The following is a 20,194-nucleotide window of genomic DNA, read 5'->3' as shown; positions in this document are numbered from 1 at the left end:
GTGGGGTCTAGATGAACCCTTCTGGGGAAATCTCATGTAATTAATGGGCATCTGCAGGGGTCGGACGTGGTGAGGGGTTTAGATGGTATGTTATAATGGAAAGGTTTTTGGATCTTGTGGTTTAATGATAACACTGCTTCAGGTGGTCTAGCATTTACCAGTTATGTGACCTTGAGCAAGTTACTTAATTTTCCTGAGTTCCACGTTCCTCATCTGCAATATCAATAGTCATTAATATGTGCACGTGTTTGTTTCAAAGTTTTTTGTTTTCTTTATCAAGAGCATTTCATTTCATATATGTACCCTGTGAGGTACGTATAATAATTTTTCCCCATTCTGGGAAATGCAAAAACTAGGAAACATGTTAATTGACTTGGCCAGAGTCACACAGCTGGTAGATGGTAGAGTCTGGGATATGATCCCAGGTCTGTTACTCCAGAGCTCTTGCTCTCTGCATAATCTTCCCTACCTGACCCACCCCACAGTTACAGGACTCCAAAAAGAGATGTGGATGTGAAATCCCATGGTACAATAAAAACACAAATATTTCTTTCAATTATAGAAATGGTGGTGGCATTTGGGGTTTGGCATTTTTTAAAGGAAACCTATAAGCCCATGTTCTGAATATCTTAGGGATCTTTCTAACATTCCATAGACATAAATTCTTTCAATGTTAGCCAAGACCGGTGCAGACTCACCAGAATTGGCACCGGGAAAGTCATCTGAACTCACAAGCCAGAATGGCTGTATTCTGGGCAATCTAGCCATCCCTTCTCCTGCATCTTCTATGGCCTGCATTATCTTTCCAGTTTTCTTAGTAAAGTAGCTATAGCTAGCTTTCACTGCTCACATCTTTCCTCTCATCTCTGTGAACTTAGAAGTCACATCTTTTGAGCCTCTCTGTCCTTTCAAGGATTTGTCTTCCAGTCATCAGTTTGGTCAATAGAGTGGCATATGCTTGGTCACAGCATCTAATTATGACCTCTGAAATGATGATCTTCAAGTTCAAAGTCAATTCTTGACCTATGGTCATCTTCAAGGGAAGTAAAAACTGGGAACATTTCCAAAGAGCTAAACTAGAAATCTTGCCCACTGTTTTGAGGGGCAAAGCTAGTCTCTTGTGCAAAGGTTTTAAGACTTAACATACTAAATAGTTTACACTTTATTCATCCTTAATAGAATATGGAGGGAGATGGTACAACAGGACCATTGGAAAAGCTTTGGGTTAGGAGTCAGGAGCCCTGAGTTACAGTCTAACTGTTGCCACTGATGTGTGGTACAACCTTAAGCAAATCCCCTCAACAGATGTTCTGGGCTTCATTTCCCTATTCTTCAAAAGAATATTGAATATTTTTCTATAAGATACATTGCTATTTGCAAGTTCTGCATATGAAATTACTAATAGAATCATCATATGATTAGCTCATGGCTCTCCAGAATTTTTTTCAAAGGGGCCCTGTCCATGGTCCTGCCTACTGGCTTGTGATGCTCACATTAGTTTATAGTGTCAGGTGACTTAGGTGAATAGCATAAGAAGAGTGTCTTTAGATCAGCTTGTAAAAATATAGATTTAAAATATGCTTAACCCTCAAGGAATTGGCTGAGGGTCTTACTTAACAAAATGTGTTTTCTTCTTTTCATGATTTCTAACATTCTTTAAACAGGAGTTAGATCTATCTAAAATCTTCCACTCTAATGAAATTAGTTTGTGGGTTGTTTAGGTTTTGTTTAGTTTTTTTCCCAAGGAGCAGGAGGTGCAGATAAGCGGCAACACAAAATTGCACAGGCTTATTGGTTTATTTTAATTGGACCATTTTTGCTTAAAGGGATTATCTGTCATTACTGATGCAAATGGAAATCCTGTTTACCAACTCTTAAATGCAGTGCAGTACTGGAAAGTGGTCAGCATCAGAAGCAATTACTGTGATGTAAAATATATCACTCTAGAAAATAGAGGACAAAGCTTCCTCTAGTTTATGTGAGACCACATGGTTCTTAAGGTTTCTGCCCTGGTCAAACCAATGTCTACCTAGTTTATGTTTTTAATTGTGACGTTAAAACTCTAGTTCCTTAGACATATCCCAAGGGAGAAAGTCTTTAAATCCGATGTGAGTGCATATTTCTTATCCCTTCTGAGGGTATCAGAGAAGAGAGCTGATTCCAGAATTAAGATTAGAGTTCCTGCTCCATAGTGATGGGGGAAGCAGTGTGGTGTGATAGAAAATAAATGTGCCCTGGAGCCTCACAGTCCAGAATGTGATTCTTTTTATTGGGGGTGGGGGTGTACCAGGGCTTGAACTCAGGGGTACTTGACCACTGAGCCACATCCCAGCCCAATTTTATATTTCATTTAGAGACAGGGTCTCACTGAGTTGCTTAGCACCTTGCTTTTGCTGAGTCTGGCTTTGTTCTGGTGAACCTCCTGCCTCAGCCTCCAGAGCCCCTGGGATTATAGGCATGCACTGCCATATCCGGCTCAGGATGTGATTCTTGACTATGCTTTTTATTGGTTCTGTTAACTCTTGCCAGTTACTCCATCTCCCTTGGCCTCCATTTTGTCATCTGTAGAACAAGGTTGACAATACCTTTCCTTTCAAAGCCTATTAATAAAGAGGCATTCAACAAATGTTCATTCCCCTCTTCTTGTCTGTTTGAATCTCCAGCCATTCTATCTTGGGTATTAAAATCCAGACTAATTAACATTTACCCCCAAAAGATCCTCAAAGGGTTTGGGGTATTTTTAAATATTTTTAAAAGATATATATTTTTAAATTATACAAATTAAATATATGACAATCCCATATCATGTTTTTCATGTCTTTGAGAGTAACATCAAACTACAATTCATCCTATATTTTCAAAGCAGCTGTAACCATTTCAGGGTCGTCATGGGACAGAAACCAAATACAGCAGCTTTTCAAAGCAAAGCCACAAGAACTTGTGTTATGCATTAATGGGAAAGTGGGGGGGGGAAGCATTGAATAAACAAGCATTTCTGATGGTTGAATTGGTGAGCTAGGGATAGCATTTTCTTCTTTCTACAATGAAATCAAAATTGCCCATCAGTTTGAACCATGCAAATTGCTGCACACAGGCTCAGCTGGGCTCTCCAAAATGGAACAGCTTATTTTGATAACCAAATAAATTTCAAACAGTTGCTAAGGAAACTAAAGGATTCTTTGTGCATGTTATTGCATTGTAAAAAACCAAAAAGGTAGAAGGAGGGGGAGATTCTTAGTTGATTAGGACTTTAGAACCTATATAGATAGGTCTCAGTTCAAGAAAGTAAAGACAGTGATTGTGAAGCACATGGCATTTCACTTCTTCCAAATCTTCCTTGTTTGACCAAGCTATCCAATCATTCAGCAATTCATTGAGAGATTTTTTTTTATAGACATGATTGTATATTTGTACAGCATTGCTATAGGAAGCCTGAATCTGTCTAGCTGTACAAAGAAAAGGACTGTCACCAGTGTAATATGCCCTGTGAAACCTAATGATGCTGTTGGGAAGACCCTTATCCTGAGCTAAGCTCTGTAATTTTTGGTAAAGCTCTGGAAGAGCCCAATTCTGGTATAGCGTGCTTCTCATGGATGTCTGCAGACCCCGACAACTCTGGGATCTGTTTGCAGGTTCCTAATTCATAAAAATGATCAACTTGAACCCTAGAAGGAGTATTTTTAATGGGTCTTAGATCTACCTTGTAAGCCTTAATATTTAACCTGCATAGCCATGAATTAACTGAACTGTTGCTCCTTAAGAGGGCAGATGTACCCACCACACTGAGAATGTCTTTTTAGAGTTTTAATTAATTGTTCATCAATTCAATCCTCTTAGAAACCATATTATTCTAATAAATAGATGTCTTTATCTTCAGTTTCTTAAACATTCCCAAGCCTTCATATGCAGATTTTAATTGTGTTGCAAGAATTTTTTTTTGTAATTTATTTATTTTGACTCATTGTAAACAAATAGGGTGCAAGAATTATTGAAATGCTAAATGAAGGAACCTGCCAATGTAGTTGAAACTCATTAAACAGTAGCTTATACTCCCAATAATACTATTACCTCTATCTTTCTTACTATTTCTCCTACTAATATTTATTATCATTATCTTCCAGAATATAAGTAGGAGAAGATTTTTCTATTCAGAGCTTTTCTCCTCCTGTCTCCCGCCTCTACCCCTCCTCATTGCCCAACCGTTGGGGGATTTTGCTTTGTCATAGGAAATTTTATATCCTAGTGCTCATGGCATGGCACTCAGAATTAAGGACAAAGAATCTTACAGGATTTGAAAAGAGGAAGGCATTGGGGTTTTAAAAGACAAAACAGGAGGGAATTGTTTCCTTTTGCCAGCCCTCAGTCCAGCCAGTCTCAGGGGTCTTCTCCCTTTGGCTAAAGGGGATCAACAGGCTACTCTCTCTTTCCCCTCAACAGCTCCCTTCCATCCCAGTGAAGACCACTGGAATCAAGATCCCCCCCAGATTCAAGGTTCTAGTTGGGGGTATTCCCTAAACCAGTATGTACTATTTTTATCTCATTGTATACACACAAAAGAAATGTTTCCTCCCAATGTCCCTACCTCACTGAAATACTAGAAAGTACTATAAAAGTCGCCTTTTGTCACCTCCTCTGGAGTAAGAACCAATATACTTATGCCTCTGGGCCCTATAGAGCTCTGGAGGGAGTCTCTGGGTTGGCCTCTGACCTGTAAGGTTGTAGAACTTAGCTGATACAGTAGCTGTCTCCTAAAATATGCTCAGTAGAGGAGAAAATGAACCATATAGGCATCTCCAGCAGCATGCTAAAAAGAGGGAGCACTTTTCCATTATTTATTTTCAGACATAGGATCTATCTGAATGCAGACAATTCTCAAATCCCATCCGTTCTGACTCCCACCTCCTCACAAAGGAAACGAGCACTGAGAATTAGCAGTCTTGTGCTTCTTTCTCTGCAGTCCTAGGAATGAAAAGTTCAGGACACATTCTGCTTTTACTCCCTCTTAGTTCTACCTCCCTAGCAGAATTAAAAGCTGAGGGTATACTATTTTGTACCTGGAATATAAAAGGGTCACAGTACCGGGAACCCACAAATCAGATAAAGAAGAATGTGAGTAATTATCTCCCCATCTTAGTGCTTTGTGAAGTTGGCTCCTGTCTTTGAAGTTTGTGAGTCACAGCGAGGTGGTTGGGGTGTCTGGATTTTCAAGGTAAAAGTCTGGGACATGTTCCTTCCATAAGGAATTCAGTGCAAACTTTTTCCCATGCTAATGACAGAACAGTGGTGGCACTTTTATTGATAGCGTGCATTTTAACTTTTTTTGTTGGCACATTTTTAATTAAAATAACATTTAACGGTTTGAAGCTAAAACCTGATGTTTCTGCCTAGGAGTTTAAAGGGAATGATAACATATGGAGAAGTTTAACATTTAAATTGAATTTTATTATTTAAAACAGTAAAATATTTTATGACTACAACAATACCCTGCCAAGCTCCATTTCAGCATCAAATGTGCTTTGTAAGGAGTCTCACAAAGCCAGGGAAAAAAGACATTTTAATTTCTTATTCCCCAAATGCTCTTTATAAAAAGTTCCACAAACGTGTTTTCTTTACAAATGGATTCTTGTTCTCTTCGAGTATCTTCTAACATCTCTAACAACACAAAGAGCCTTGGAGCCAGAATGCCCAGGGGTTCTTCCTAATGACAAACAAAATGTAGCCTGCTGACTTGATTTTGGTCTTCCGGGGTACTAAGGGTGGCCTTCCTCCTGTCTGTGGTCTCCCTGTCCCTTCTCCACTTTTTATCTGGCAGGAAGTTAGGGTTTCATGTGAGTGTGTTTAATTACTAAAGAGGGGAAGTTTGATAAACAGCCTTCCTTCCTGGCCCTGTTGTACCCCCAGAAAGCAGTCACTCTCCTGATTGGTGACAGAAATGGTCAAGAGACCTCACCCCTGACCCTCCACATATGCTGGGTTAGGGCTGGGGGCCTGAGTTAAATTTCCAAGTATGTCCTAGACTTTGTGTTTGAACTCAAGAAATTCTGTCAACTTTACCTTCTTTAGTACAAAAATGATATTCACCTCCATCCAAAGACCAAAAGGCATTTTCAGACATGTTTCCTCCCTTCAAAGGACCTCCTTCCTCATCTTCCTCAACCCACATGCATGCTCCAAACACAAACCCCCATCTACGTAGCTGGCCTCAGAATTTGGCTTCTGATTTACACATAATCCAGTGAACTTTTAAAATATCTAACTCCACTCAAGTCACGCTTCCCACTGCTGGGAGAACCATGGCAAGTTGGGAATTCAGTACCAACACCTCACTCCCTCTGTCATTCCTATTTTACCATGCAGCTCTTTACACACACTCTCTCACAAAATCACAAAGTTATTCTCATGTGACCACAAATGATTATTTTTAGGATCAAAATATATCTTAACAAGCTGTGGAATTATGCAGTAAACAGATGGCCCTTGGGGAAGGACCCATACTGCTCTGGAAGAATGCATATTTTTAGCAGAACAATTTGAGCATCACTAGGGGAAAAAAAAGTTCTGGACCTTCTTACTCCTATGAGTTGGGGGATGGCTGCTGGCAGCAGATCATTACCGAGGAGTGAGGCTGAGCGGAGTCCTGGGTGCTGGGATGCTGATTCCTGGTGTCATATGTGGTTAACCAAGATGCTTTTGTCTTCCTTCCCTCTGTCTTGGTAGGAAAACCCAGTAGTTTCTTTCCAGAGGACAGTTTTATAGACTCTGGAGAAATCGACGTGGGGAGGCGGGCATCCCAGAAGATTCCTCCCGGTACTTTCTGGAGATCTCAGGTGTTCATAGACCATCCTGTGCATCTGAAGTTCAATGTATCTCTGGGAAAAGCAGCTCTGGTCGGCATTTATGGCAGAAAAGGCCTTCCTCCTTCACACACTCAGGTAAGCAGAACCCCACATACCCACTGACCTCCTTGGGCTCCTGCTCAAATCTTCACCCAAGTCAAAATTCCCAACCCTGATCCTGGATCCCAAAGGGAAGTTGGTGTATTTTATAGGCCATTCATCCATTTGCTGCCCTCCCAGACCCTGCCTTTAAGTGAATGAGGTTTAATCCCTAAGGCTTTTTATAAGGAAGAAATTCGAAGAAATTTCTCAGTAACCTTTCTGCTATTACTCAGTCTCCTAAATTATGTTACCCAGGAAACATGATTGAGAGAAAAGAACAGACACTGAGTTTGAGTCCTCTTGTTATCAGCTGTGTAACCTGGTGTCCATTACTCATCCTCTTCTAAGCCAGTTTCCTAACCTATAGCAGTCCCCACTTTGCAGGGCTGTTGTGAAGAAGAAAGAGTAGCATTTATAAGGCAGCCAGCATGCGGCCTGGCTCAAAATAAATGTTACTTCCCTAATCTCTGGCATTCCTTCTCTCCTTCGGGGTTACACGTTTGCACACACAAATGTGCACCAGAAACAACTGAAGAACTTGTCCAAGGGGCTGGGGGTGTGGCTCAGTGGTAGAACATGTGTTTAGCATGTGCAAGGCCCTAGGTTTGATCCTAGCACCAAAAAAGGGAAGGAAGGAAGGAAGGAGGGAAGGAAGGACGGAAGGAAGGAAGGGAGGGAGGGAGGAAGGAAAACTTATCCAAGATGATTGGCATATTACTAATCATGAATGGCAGACAGCAGAGACTTAGCAAGGCCTTCCCAACTCTGGAATTGGAGTAATATAAATCGTAAGCATCCTTCAGGCATTCCCAAGCACATGCGGTCTTCCTAGCCCCAGTAGTCAGTGGAGGTTTTTAGTTACAATATATTTACTAGGAATGGAGTCACTGAACAACAGAGGGAGCTTGAGCCCCTGACGATGCAGATCTGCCATGCTGGTTCCAGAATTCATGCCTCCACACGGTTTCCATGAAGTACAATAACTACCTATCTTTTGTTTGTTTGTTTTTTAAGAGCTAGGAAGATAGATGGCTACTTGATTTGCTTGCTTGCTAATAGGCCAGTAGGGCTTAACCACCTACCTGTCATTAACACTGCATGCCTGACTTCTCTGGAGTCTTATGCTAGCAGTCTCGGATCAATTGGCATTTGTATTTGACACAGCATGCAATTATTGATAGACTTTTGGACTAATCCACTTCAGTTCTTCTAAAATATCTCCCTGAAACTGGAGCATTTAGAAAAAGTTATTGACAAAAGACAAATAGATATAAACCAAATCTTCATCAGTTCGTGACTAACATTCCAATCCCAACCAACACTCCAGTCCCAGACCTAGACCCCTGAGATTCCATCACGACTTGCGTGGAGCCCAGTCATGAGGTGGCTGGCTTTCGATTCTTAGGCTGCCATTGAAAGAGCCTGTTCTGATCTAAACACAGCCAGGTGAAGACTTGCGACACCTGAAAACAAGACAAGACCAGGAAATAATGCCCTAATTGATGCCACATTCAAGAGAGGAAGGAGAGTATCACCATGAAAGGTGGCGTTTGAGGTTGATCAGCCTCCCTGCAGCTCGTTCCTCTCAGTTTGCTTCCTTATGCCTCCCCCACCCTGCCCCCCACAGGAGAAGCCCAGAGAAAGAGCACGGCATGTGGTGGAGAGGCCGCTGCTAATTACACTCTTTTTGTGCTTCAGTTTGACTTTGTGGAGCTGCTGGATGGAAGGAGGCTCCTGACCCAGGAGGCACGGAGTCTGGAGGGACCCCAACGCCAGTCTCGCGGTGTTGTTCCTCCCTCCAGCCATGAGACGGGGTTCATCCAGTATCTGGATTCGGGAATATGGCACCTGGCCTTTTACAATGACGGGAAGGAGTCTGAAGTGGTCTCCTTTCTCACCACTGCCATTGGTAAGAAACTCTACCCTCTGCAGTCTCTTGGGGTAGGCGAACACTTGGGGACTTTGGGGGTTTGCCAAGAAGGGAATGAATGTGTCTTACTTAGAGCTGTAGATGTCACCCAGACGTGGGGTGAGGCCATCCTGCTGGTGCTGCACAAGGACTTGGTGTGCAATGCAGGCTGAGGACAGGCCAGGGTGGAGGGCCATCCTGGTGCCTTTCTCATGGGCTCTGTGTGATGATGTATGGAGCAGCAGCAGTCTTTCCAGACCAAGTGGATGAAACTAAGAACCAGACAGGACTCTTGGGTGACTGGCCACATGGCAGGAACAGCTCTCCTCTTGGCTCTTGGCTCTCACCTCTTTACTTTCAGAGTCTCACTTGCTTCAGATTGCTGACTTGTTGTTTATGTTTGGTTTTGGGTTTTGATTTTGGAAACAACAACCCCTAGGAAAGTAGATGAAGGCTGATGAAGGCTGAAGAAAGAGTGAGAATCGCAGAGGGCTGGAGGAGCCATGTGGTCAGTCAGATCAGGTGTCACCAAGAGCAGAGGTGTCCTGGTCTCTGAGGCTGGAGCCCTGGTGTCTTGAATAAGTCTGAACACCATCTCTGTCCCTCATGGTGGGAAAGGGCCTTGGCCACCTCAGGTCTATGGGTGTCTGGGTAACCTGATCCCCCTCTAAAAGAATTTCTCTTTTCACTAACACATCCTACAGAATTCATCTCCTCCTTAGGTGACCATTGTGTGCTGAGGGATGTGATCGTCTTGGTGGTTCAGGTCAGAAAACATGTTTTCTGAGTCTCTATTGGATGTACTGTGAGACAGCTGGGAGACAAAACCCCTAGAGGAAGACAAGGTCCATGAACCAGAACCCTTGGGGGAATGAACTTTCTGCCTAACAGAAAGCTCTGTGTGGTTTGGAGTTCGCCTAAGAACTCTGTTTCAGTCTATGCCTGGGCGTCTCTCTGACACGGAAAATGGAATTGAATGAACGTCTCTGAACTTGGAACTAGGTTTCCTAAACTCATTCAGACCCTGGTTCTTCTTTCTAAATAGCAGTGGTCATCCCAGGCCATTTTCCTCTAATTTGCAATTTTACTCTTAGTATTGAGGCAGAGGGAATCTCCCCATTTAATACAAGGCACGGTTAATAAGCTCCTGCTATCAATGCAGCCTTAATAATCTACCCCATGGCAAAGTGAAGGATGGTGACCATCAGGCAGCTGGTGCTGTGAGGGGAACATCCCTCAGTGCTGCCCTGTTTTGGAGGTCTGTCCTAGCTGCAGGACTCTGAGTGCCTGGAGGGCATTCTTCTCTGTCTCCCCAGCACCTGGTGGGTCCGCATGCAGTGTCCCTCAGTTAGTGAGGGACTGAATGTGAGCAAGGCCTTTTCTGTGCCCAGGCTCCTGTTAACAGGACCATGGGCAGTCACCATCTCGGCAGCTATGCTGCCATTGGATTCTGTCTACATGTCTTATAAAGCGTGGTACAGAGCCAGCTCAGTTCCAGATCTCCACTATGAGCTATGATCTCACACAGTTCACTCAAGTTTTTCAGCTCTTGTGGTCTCAAGATTCTGGGATTTGAAGCCGCAGCTCAGTAGTGAGAGGTCACATTGAGGTAGACAGTGCAATCCCGTGCCCCATCTCCAGCTCTGGCCCTCTCCATCAATGAGCCTGTCACTTTGTGGAGTTTGCTAGGTTACGGTCTCTGCATCTTTTTCTCCTTCTGGACATGGTGGCTTCAATTTAGGGACACAATTATCAAATCATGGTAGTACCTAAGTTAGAGCTCCCTGGTCTCCCAGCCTGACTCCTCCTAGGCACAGTTCACAGGGAAGAATAAAGTATCAGGTTTGCACAGAGCAAACAGTTTTTATGATCAGATTTCTGTTTTAATAACAGTATAAATATGGAACTGTTTTTAATTAGGATATGCATCTTCAAGAAATAAAATGGAGGTACCTTTGCCAACTCTAGGCTTGTCAGAGCTAGCTAGCCTCTTTTGTCGTAACTAGGGTGATGGTCCTGCTTTTCCCCCTGCCTGCTCTGTTCTCCCCTTTACTCTTTCACATCTGTTCAGGCAGATAGACTTTACTGTGCTTCTCAGACTTTAATGTACTTATGAACCACTTTAGGATCTTGTTAAAATCAGATTCCGTTCCAGCAGGTCTGGGGGACCTGAGATTCTGCATTTCTGGCTAGGACCCAATGACACCAATGCTGCTGTGGACCACATTTTGAGTAGCACAGGATTCTGGTACCTCAAACGTGGTACTCAAACACTGTGGAGCAAAGAACTCACTGGGAGGCTAGGTGAAAATTCAAAGATTTCTGGGCCTTTCTTTAGAACTCCTGAAGGCCTGCAATGGAGCCAGGTGATCCTGATTCTGGTGGTCTGTCAACAGAGCTTTGGAAACAAACACATTAGGAGAACTACCTTCCCTTCCTTCCTTCCTTCCCTCCTTCTGTCCCAAGTGAGTTCTGTACCCATGGACAGTTGTGTCACCTCTCTGAGCCTCTCTGACTACTTTTCTTGTCTAGAAGCCAAAAATGTTAAAGTACTTTGCAAGCCCCATTGCAAAGATTAGAGAGAGAAATATAAAATGCCTAGCACAGCTTCAGGCCACCATACATGCTCGATAAACAGAGGCCGTTAATATTCCCTGCCATCCCCTTTCTCCTTCCACTTTCTCTTGCTGGCTTTTGGACCTGTCTGTCTCCCTTCAAGCTACAGTGATTGTTTAATGAACACTGTTCTTTTTTTTTTCCCCCTTTAATACAAAAACAGACTGATTCTGATGTTGCTATTAATCCCTCTTTCCCCAAGAGTCCCTGGCATTGAGTCTCAGCTGTCTGTGATCGTTACCTGTGAGCTGTGAGTCGTAATTTGTCTTGGCAGGTTAATTAAAAGTTTAGGTCTTGTTTTAGTGAAGTCATTATGGTCCCAATATACAATTGTAACTCTCGGGTTTGCTTAACACACAAATTGGAATATGACCCTCCCTTCGTTACATGTCGAAATGCAGATCAAGAATTTAAAAAGATCTGAATTGTCAGAATCCAGAGTATTTATGTCTGTTTGTAATTAAGTAACGGGAGAAATAATTGTGTTTAATTTAATGAATGGCTGTATTGTGTAAGTTTTTGCTTTTCCCTCCATTTAATGCAGTCCAGCTGATGATTTTAAATTAAATGAGTTTATCTTTTGCCTTGAAAAAAATCTAAGAGTCCTTTACAAACTGTATACACAAATATATCCACAGAGACCCGATGTCACCCAAGCTCCCAGAGAACGAATGCGTGTACACACATGCTCACACATGCCCGCAAACACCAAGCAAGTTTGAGAATAAAACATGGCGGCTCTTTTCAGAAACAACAGTCTACCCCCATCCCCCACATGTGGAGATTCAGAATCTGAGGGGCCTGTTAATACTCCTGGCTCCAATGGAGCAAGGGAGCCTTGCTGACCCCAGGTGTTGAAGGAGGTAGGAGGATATAAACCACTAGCTGGGGTATAATTCACCCATCACAGTTTACAAAGGGTTTCTACAGACATTCTTTAAATCTTGCAGTAACTCCATGAAGTGATTATTCTTATTTTTATTACCATCCCTGACTGCAGATGAAGAAATGGAGCTTCAGGGATGTTGAAAGAAAAGCTAGGACATGCATTCACATCTGTCTGACTGCAAAGCTCATGATTTTCCTTCTTTAGCAATCTGCCTCCTTCCCAGGATCCAGTCCCTCTGGGGCATTCACATGCACTTTTTTTCCATCCATTTGTTCAGTCAGCAAACATGTAGGGAGCAGATACTGTGTTTGGGGGACCATGTCAAGCATTCTCATGTATGTAGCTTATTCCTTACAAGAACCTTAGACAAGAGATATTTTAATCTCAAAGTTGAGGCTCCGAGATTAGTTGACTTACCCAAGATTAAGAGCAAGACCAGAATGAAAATTTGGACTCCAAATCCCACCAAGTCCCCACTGTGCCACAGCATCTTGCTATTCTGTCATGGCTACTAGTAAATATTTTATTACTATTTGAATTATATGAAATATAATTTCCCCTTTCTAACTTACCTCCAATTATAAGTAACCATCTTACATCAACCCAGGAAGCTTTTTTGAGAAGTCATTAAAAGGACCATGGAGAAAATCTCACAGCATCCAAAAATTTAAAAATAAGAATACCTTTGTATGAATTGCTTGCAACCTCAAGACCTAACAGGTTAGGATTACTGCATTTTGAGTCTCCAGATAGCATCTTATCTTTTCATTTCAGTTGATGCTGAAGCATAAAAGGATAGATCAACTTGACATTGCAGCAATGTGAGCCAAGCTGAAAAATAACAGAGGTGTCCTACAGTGGATTTAAAACCCCAGAGGAGAGAAATAAGAATCATTGGCAGGAAACATAGAGACTGGGAATTTTTATGAGAAACATGTTCTGGTCTTCATGGTGCTAATTGAAGAGTCTGTTTGTTTATGCCCAGGCAGCCACTGGAAATCAATCCATGTCCAGGGACTAGACACAGATTTAGCCCCTTCTCTCCCTCCCTCTCTCCTTCCTCCCTCTTTTATCCCATTATCCAACAAATATTGCATCCTTTCCCTTTTCCGAGATGTGGATACAGAGAAGGTATGACATGGTTGCTGGCAAAAGTAGCTGGTAGTCTAGATTAAGTGAGATGAAAGATTTATAGAGCAAGTGTCTCTAAGCCCAGGAAAAGAGCAAGAAAGGCCACCCTGGAGCCACCAGTCCAAGGGCCAGGAGGGCTGGAGGAAAGGAAGGGCTTTTCCAGCTGAATGAGCCAGGGAGGGCTCTCTGGATGAAGTAACATTTGATCTGGACCTCAAAGGTTGGGCAACATTTTCACAGTTAAAGAAGGAAAATGGGAGGGTGAGTGCCGAGGAAACCATCCCAGGCAGTGGGGATGGCATGAGCAAAAGGCAGGTGGGCAGAAAATTAAGAGCTGGCTAGGAGGAGCCGGCGGTGCTGCTGGCTGGAGCACAGGGCACATTGAGAGGCTGAGTAACTGAGGAAGAACCTAAAATGCCACCCTAAAAAGAGTTCATCCTATAAGCACCGGGTGTCGTGACAGGCTTTTGAGTAAGGTGATGAAATGATCAGAGCCAGGGGGTTTATCTTATGAGGATCAAAACAAGGGTCCCTTAATTTATGTGGTCGGAGGGGTTCCTAGGACTGAGTCTTGTGATTTCTTGAGGGCATGTTGGGACCAGGGGAGAACCAGAGAAGGCAGAAGGGGCTGTTCAGTGGTGCCAGAGGTTTTTCATTTGATTTCTCCATGATCTATTCCAATTTGTTCCTAGATCTGCCTAGATACTTGCACCTACGTTTCTTCTTTCTGTGGGTCATCAAAATTGGTCCTTCATGACTTTCCAAAGGCTGTTTGCTGGACTGGACTGTTTTTTCCTTTCCCTTGCTTTGATTGGGCATTAGCCTCTGAGTCCTTTTACAAGGATCTGGAGAGAGAAATCCCTGGCATTATACACTGTAATTTGCGTAAAAACCTACCACGACCTCAAGAAGAAACATAGAAAAGTGATTGAAGAACAGTTTTTAGTTTTTAATAATCCCCTTTCCATACCCCACCATACCTCACGTCCCCTTCCTTTGAGTGTACTATAAGATAGAAACACAGCAACGAAGAATCCAGGTCTCTTGGTAATAAATTAACCTTCTTGTAAATGACATTGGCAGCACTTTGTGAAATTTCTAATGGAAACACTTCTTTGGAAAAGTGCCCTGTGAATTCACCTCTCCCTGATACGGTGATTTATTTGGAGCAATCTGGTATAAGTGGAATGAAATTGTAGGCCAAGGGAGAGCTCAAGTCAGCACATTGGAGACAGACTGTGGCCAAAAATCTGTTAGGAGGAAGAGGGCTAGGAATATCAGAGTGCTGTATCTGCAGACTCAAAACCTAGCCCCTCCAGCAGCTGTCTCTGCTCGCTGAAGGACAGGCTGCCCCACGGTCCCCACACTCCTCCTACTGCCCTTGAAGTCTTATCATGGACTGCTGAAACTTCCAAATTCTCTACCTGGATCTTCATGGCAGGAAAGAAGAAAAGGTAGCCCAAGGACACCATGAGTGCCAAGCAATCAAACTTGTCTCTTTGTAGGAAATACTTAGAAATGTGTTTGCTGTGTCAGTAACCTAAATCTTACCAAATCAGCATTTAAGTGAAGTTTTGATGTCCTCCTGCTCATTCTAAGCCTGGGGCGTTTGCATTCAGGGCCAGGATGGCAGTTCAGTGGTGGCATCAGGGACCAGGCTCTTTCCACCCTGTGCTCTGCCATCCTTGCTCTGAGTTATTGGTTTCATACTTGCTGCCTCTTGGTCATAAGATGGCTGCTGCACCTCCAGGACTCATCTGCATGTCGTGGAGGAAGAAGAAAAAGGAAGGAAACAGAATGATTCCTAAACCATTCAGCTTACATTTCTTTGGCAGAGTTGTGTCACTTGGACACTCATAGCAAGAGGGAAATCTTAAAGTGAATATTTTCGGCTTGGAACATTGGCACTCTGATCAAAATGAGGGTTCTCTCAGGAGGATGGGCAAAGAAAATGGGGTAGGCAGCCAGCAGTATCTGCCACAGACATCATCAAGACTGTTTGGTTCACAAATATCAACGGAGTCCTCTTACTGTGTCTGAGGCAGGCCCAGACATTAGGAACAGCCATGAGAGAGGCATGCTTGCCCTTGAAGATCTCATGAGCTAGTAAGTTAGAGGAAGTGAAGCTGAGAAAAAGAAGTCACCCATTTAACTGAGGTAGCTGGATATTCCTTGGCTCAGTCTCTTTGTATCACCCAAGGAACCACGGACTTCTGTCAGTAAGCCTTGAAGTCATTTGAATGATGCTTTAAGATGGACAGACAGCAGGAGCTAGTCCTGATCAGTGGACACCAGGTGGTAGACAGACCTAGATATGGTCAGTTTGTTAATTTATTCATTCAGTCAGCATTTACTAATTGCCTTTTCATATGCCATGACCTGAGCAGGCATTCCATGTCAGTGGTACATAAAACAACCAGACTTCCTGCTCTAGTATTTATAGATACATTTGAGACATGTTTAGAGTCTCAAATCTACACATATATATTAAAGTCCATGGTCATAAATGGTACATGTACCTTGTGACAGAGAAGAGTGTGCTCTTGAGAAGCAATTGGGCCTAACAACTGACTGGGCCAGGAGTATGAGTAGCTGTTCAGATGAAGGTTGGAGGAGGAATGTACCAAGCAGAGGGGAGAACGTAGAACATAGCAAAAGCCTGGGACAGGAAGTTGCTGGGAGTGCCGAGGAACTCTAAGATGGTCACATTGTGGGTGTGACCCTCACAGGACGAAATTATCAGGAAGGACTGGAGAGGTCACCGGAAACCAAGCTGTGCAGGGCCTTAGCATGCCATGTGACAGGTATTTTTTTTGTTTTCAGTTCAGGCCAAAGGTAACAGTAAGCCACTGTGGGAATCTGGGTCACTTAATCTGATACATACAGGCAAGGGTTCCCAGTAGGAGCTGGGAACCATGTTAGGAGGCTCTCCTACCCGTCTAGGCAGGACTAATGCTGCCTGCACCAGAATGGACTCCTCAGAAGTGGCGATGAGGGAGCAGATTTGAGCCATTGTACTGCCCCTTAGAGATCGTTGGTTAGCCCCAGGGGTTAAGATGGCATTTTCTAAGGGAAGAAATAAACAGAAAGGGGAAAATGAGGATGGAAGGGGCCTTCATCCAAGTTAATGAAGTCAGACAGCTGGCAGAGGGGCCGGTGAGGGTCAGAGCTGGGAGGCAGGACCAGGAGAATGTGCTGGTGGGAAGTTCAGTGGGGAGGGTCTGGGTACTGGGGGCCTCCTCCATTTCAGCAGTTCAGCCACCTCCTCCCCCCAACAGCCACCATGAGTCCCATTTCACATTCTGTTTATGTTTTTGCCACTTGGGCTGTGCAATGCCAGAAACCTTCACAAACCTTGCATTTGTCTGACTCTCACTCTTTTAAAGACGAGAAAACTGAGGTTTAGCAAAGTCACACAACTTACCTAGGGCCACACAGTCACCTGATGGCAGAGCCAGGATCGTAATTTTAACTATCGATTAAGTATGGATTCTTCTCCAGGTACTATACTCAGTACATCATCAGTTCTCAAACAACCCAGGAGTTACGTTAAATACATTTTCCAAGGTATAGCTAAGGAAATTGAGGCTCAAAGGTCAAATGCCACTGGCCAAGATCTCACAGACAGGAACCATCTATTAGGTTGCAGCATGCATGATCTTTCCTATACAACTTAGTGACCAGATCTGTGTCCAAGTTTCTAATACAGTGACAGCCATGTGTGTCCTTATTCACTCATAATTATAGCATCATAAAAATAAGCATGGGCTTAGAGATGATGGCCTCCAAGCCCCCTAGACTCACAGAGTACCTGTGGCCCACAGTACACAGGACTCAGCCACCTTGTTTCATGTAACACCTCTGACCTGGGCCTCTCCCTGCTAAAGGAACCCCTCCTCCCTCCCTCCATTCAGAGTTTCTGGTAGAAGGTATTTTATCAGTAATGGTTTTATTTTTATAATGAATATGTTCTGACAGCTCTTTACTCTATCAGTTGCTCATCCCCATCCTGCTTGTTGATGGTTCTGCAACCACACAGTGGTTTGGGAGGTTCTCCCACAGTGGTATCTTTTCTCTTTCCCTCTACAGTGCCACTGACAAGTAGGACATCATTGAAGATGTGGCCTCTTGTCTTGTAGCACACCCTTAGAAATAACCTAGCTGCAGCTGATGTGAGAATCTCTGCCAACTCTGGCATTGGTGGTAGGTAGTTCAGGTTGTTGGAGGCAGAAGTGGTGCAGTCTAAAGGAAAGGCCAATCCTTGGAAGTTAGCTCTGGCTGCACTGTGTGTGAGCTCTGGGACTTTGGGTAAGTCTTGGACTCACTGAATACCCGTGTAATTAGGAATCAAATCTACTTTAGAGAGTTTCACAATGGTGTACAAAAATGATTCATGGAAGGTACTCAGCATGTTTTTGTGTATCTCTTATTTATCCATCATTTGTAAGCATATACTTTGCTAAGTGCTAGAGATTTTACAGTGAATAAAAAAGACTTGCCCTCTGAGAGCCTATAGTCAATTGGGAGAATTGACCCTTTCATAAATAATTCCCACATAATATGGGCTCTGCCAGCAGAGGTCTGGGTAAACTCCCACAGGAGCAGAGAGAAGGCTCCCTACACAGACTTATTGTACAGAAAGGAGTACTTCCTTTCTGTGGGGCATGTGTTCTGAGACCCCATGGCCAGTACTGAACTCTGTATATACTATGTTTTTGTCTATTTATAAAACCTATGATGAAGTTTAATTTATAAATTAGCTAACAGTGGCTAACAATAACTAATAATAAAATAGAACAATTATAACAATATACTATAATAAGTTATGTAGATGTGGTCACTTTCTCTGTCTTCCTCTCTAAGAAAAACTTCTTCAAAAAATGGTATTGGGTACTAAACCCAGGGCCTGGTCAAGCACTCTGCCACTAAGCTACAGCCCCAGTCCTTTTGATTTTTTTATTTTGAGATTGGGTCTCACAAAGTTGTCCAATCTGGCCCTGAACTTGGAATCCTCCTGCCTCAGTCTCCTCAGTAGCTGGGGTTAAAAGTGTGCATCATCATATCTGGCTTCAAAATATCTTAGTGGCTAGAAGAAAAGATTTTGAGTGTTCTCACCACAAAGAAAAGATAAACGTTTGAGGTGAGGGATACGCAGATTACCATGATTTGATCATTACCAAAGTATACCTATATCAAAATATCATAATGTACTCCACAAGTATGTACAATTATGTGTCAATCAAAATCTTAGAAATAAAATCTTGTACTATATTTATCAAAGTTGACTGTAGTAACTGAAACCATGGCAAGCAAAACCATAGATAAGGAAAGAGTACTCTATATGGAGTCACCAAAAACAGAACAAAGGGGAAAAAAAGAGTATATTAGTTTGCTTGGGCTGCAATAACAAAATGCCACAGACTGGATGGCTTATAGAAATTCATCTCTCTCAGTTCTGGAGACTAGACATCCAACATCAAAGTGTTGGCAGGGTTCATTTCTGGAGAGGTTTTTCTGATTGGCTTGCAGGTGGCTCCCTTCTTGCTCTGTCTTCCTGTGGCCCTTCTTCTGTATACACGTGGAGGGAGAGAGATGGCTGGTGTCTCTTCCTGTTCTCATAAGAACCCCAGTCCCACATGATGACCTCACTTAACCTTTATCACCTCCTTTGGGACCCTGTCTCCAAATACAGTCACATTGGAGATTGGGGCTTCAACATATGAATTTGGCAGGGACACCCAATGCAGTCCATAGTAAGAGAAACTGAGGAGTCGGGAACAGTAACTGTGCTCAACCAACTGATGAACTGGCCAGAAAGTGTCGACTATCTGTGTGTTGGAGATGAGGAAACATCTAGGACCAGTGACTCACAGGGACACAAGGCATCTTCTGAATCCAGTCCTAATAACTTCTTCTGTAGCCTGGCTGCTTGGCATGACTCTGAACGTGGCAGACCCTCATCAGAGGGCCAGTGAACTCTAAGTGAGAAGGTCAAAGCTCACTGATGTTCTCTGCAATCTAGAACCTTCTTCCATGAGCATGAACTTCTTATGGGCAACTCTGAAAGAAAGAAGGCAGAGTTGCCAGTTCTGGGCACAGCAGGCACCTGGATGAGGAACAGTCTTTCTCCCTGAGGGGTTTATGCATCCTGATCCTACAAGATTCACAGGGCAGAATATTAATGTGGTCTTTTTTGGCTGTTAGTATTGCAGGTCAAAAACAGAACATTCGAGGTACTTTATTTGTTCTTATAAATTTGACCTCCTTCAGACACCATAGGGAACTTTTCAAATGTTTCATTCTAGTTTTGGGGATTCTCAGTCTTCACAAAGTCCTCCCAGCCTCTGTGGAACTACTCAGCAAGATTATTAATGTTAATAAAAACTACTTTTTCAATGCATAGCCTATTTACATACCATCCTAGATGTTTTCTATAAATCCTTTCAACTCCCTAAAACAAGCATTCAGAGTAAACATCTTCCCCTAAAAGAAAGTGGGACTCAGAGTATTTACATGAGCATCCATGGAGGGACAGCAGTGGAATCCAGGTCTGTCTAGCCTTCAGTGCCCATCTTTCTCCCCAGGTTTTTTGTCCTCTCTGCACCCACTGCCCACTTATGGCTTTGGATGAAAATGCCTGATGTGTCTAGGAGACACAGAGAAGAACCTAGGAAACAGGGTTAAGCTCAACCTGGAAGGGCCTTGTAGCCA

General features: G+C 43.2%; 1 protein-coding gene across 2 annotated transcripts in view; it reads left to right on the top strand.

Annotated features, from left to right (window-relative positions):
* Positions 1-20,194, top strand: part of Tenm4 (teneurin transmembrane protein 4) — a 712,052-nt gene that overhangs the window by 523,845 nt on the left and 168,013 nt on the right. For both annotated transcript variants that reach the window (XM_047517532.1, XM_047517531.1), the window contains exons 12-13: positions 6,718-6,932; positions 8,637-8,847. In XM_047517532.1, coding sequence (XP_047373488.1) covers positions 6,718-6,932; positions 8,637-8,847 — 426 coding nt within the window. The remainder of the gene's footprint in view (positions 1-6,717; positions 6,933-8,636; positions 8,848-20,194) is intronic.

This window comes from Sciurus carolinensis, chromosome 11 (assembly GCF_902686445.1).
Source record: "Sciurus carolinensis chromosome 11, mSciCar1.2, whole genome shotgun sequence".
In the NCBI taxonomy this organism is placed as follows: domain Eukaryota; kingdom Metazoa; phylum Chordata; class Mammalia; order Rodentia; family Sciuridae; genus Sciurus; species Sciurus carolinensis.
The sequence above is the reverse complement of the archived record's forward strand: the minus strand, read 5'-3'. Positions and strand labels throughout refer to the sequence as shown.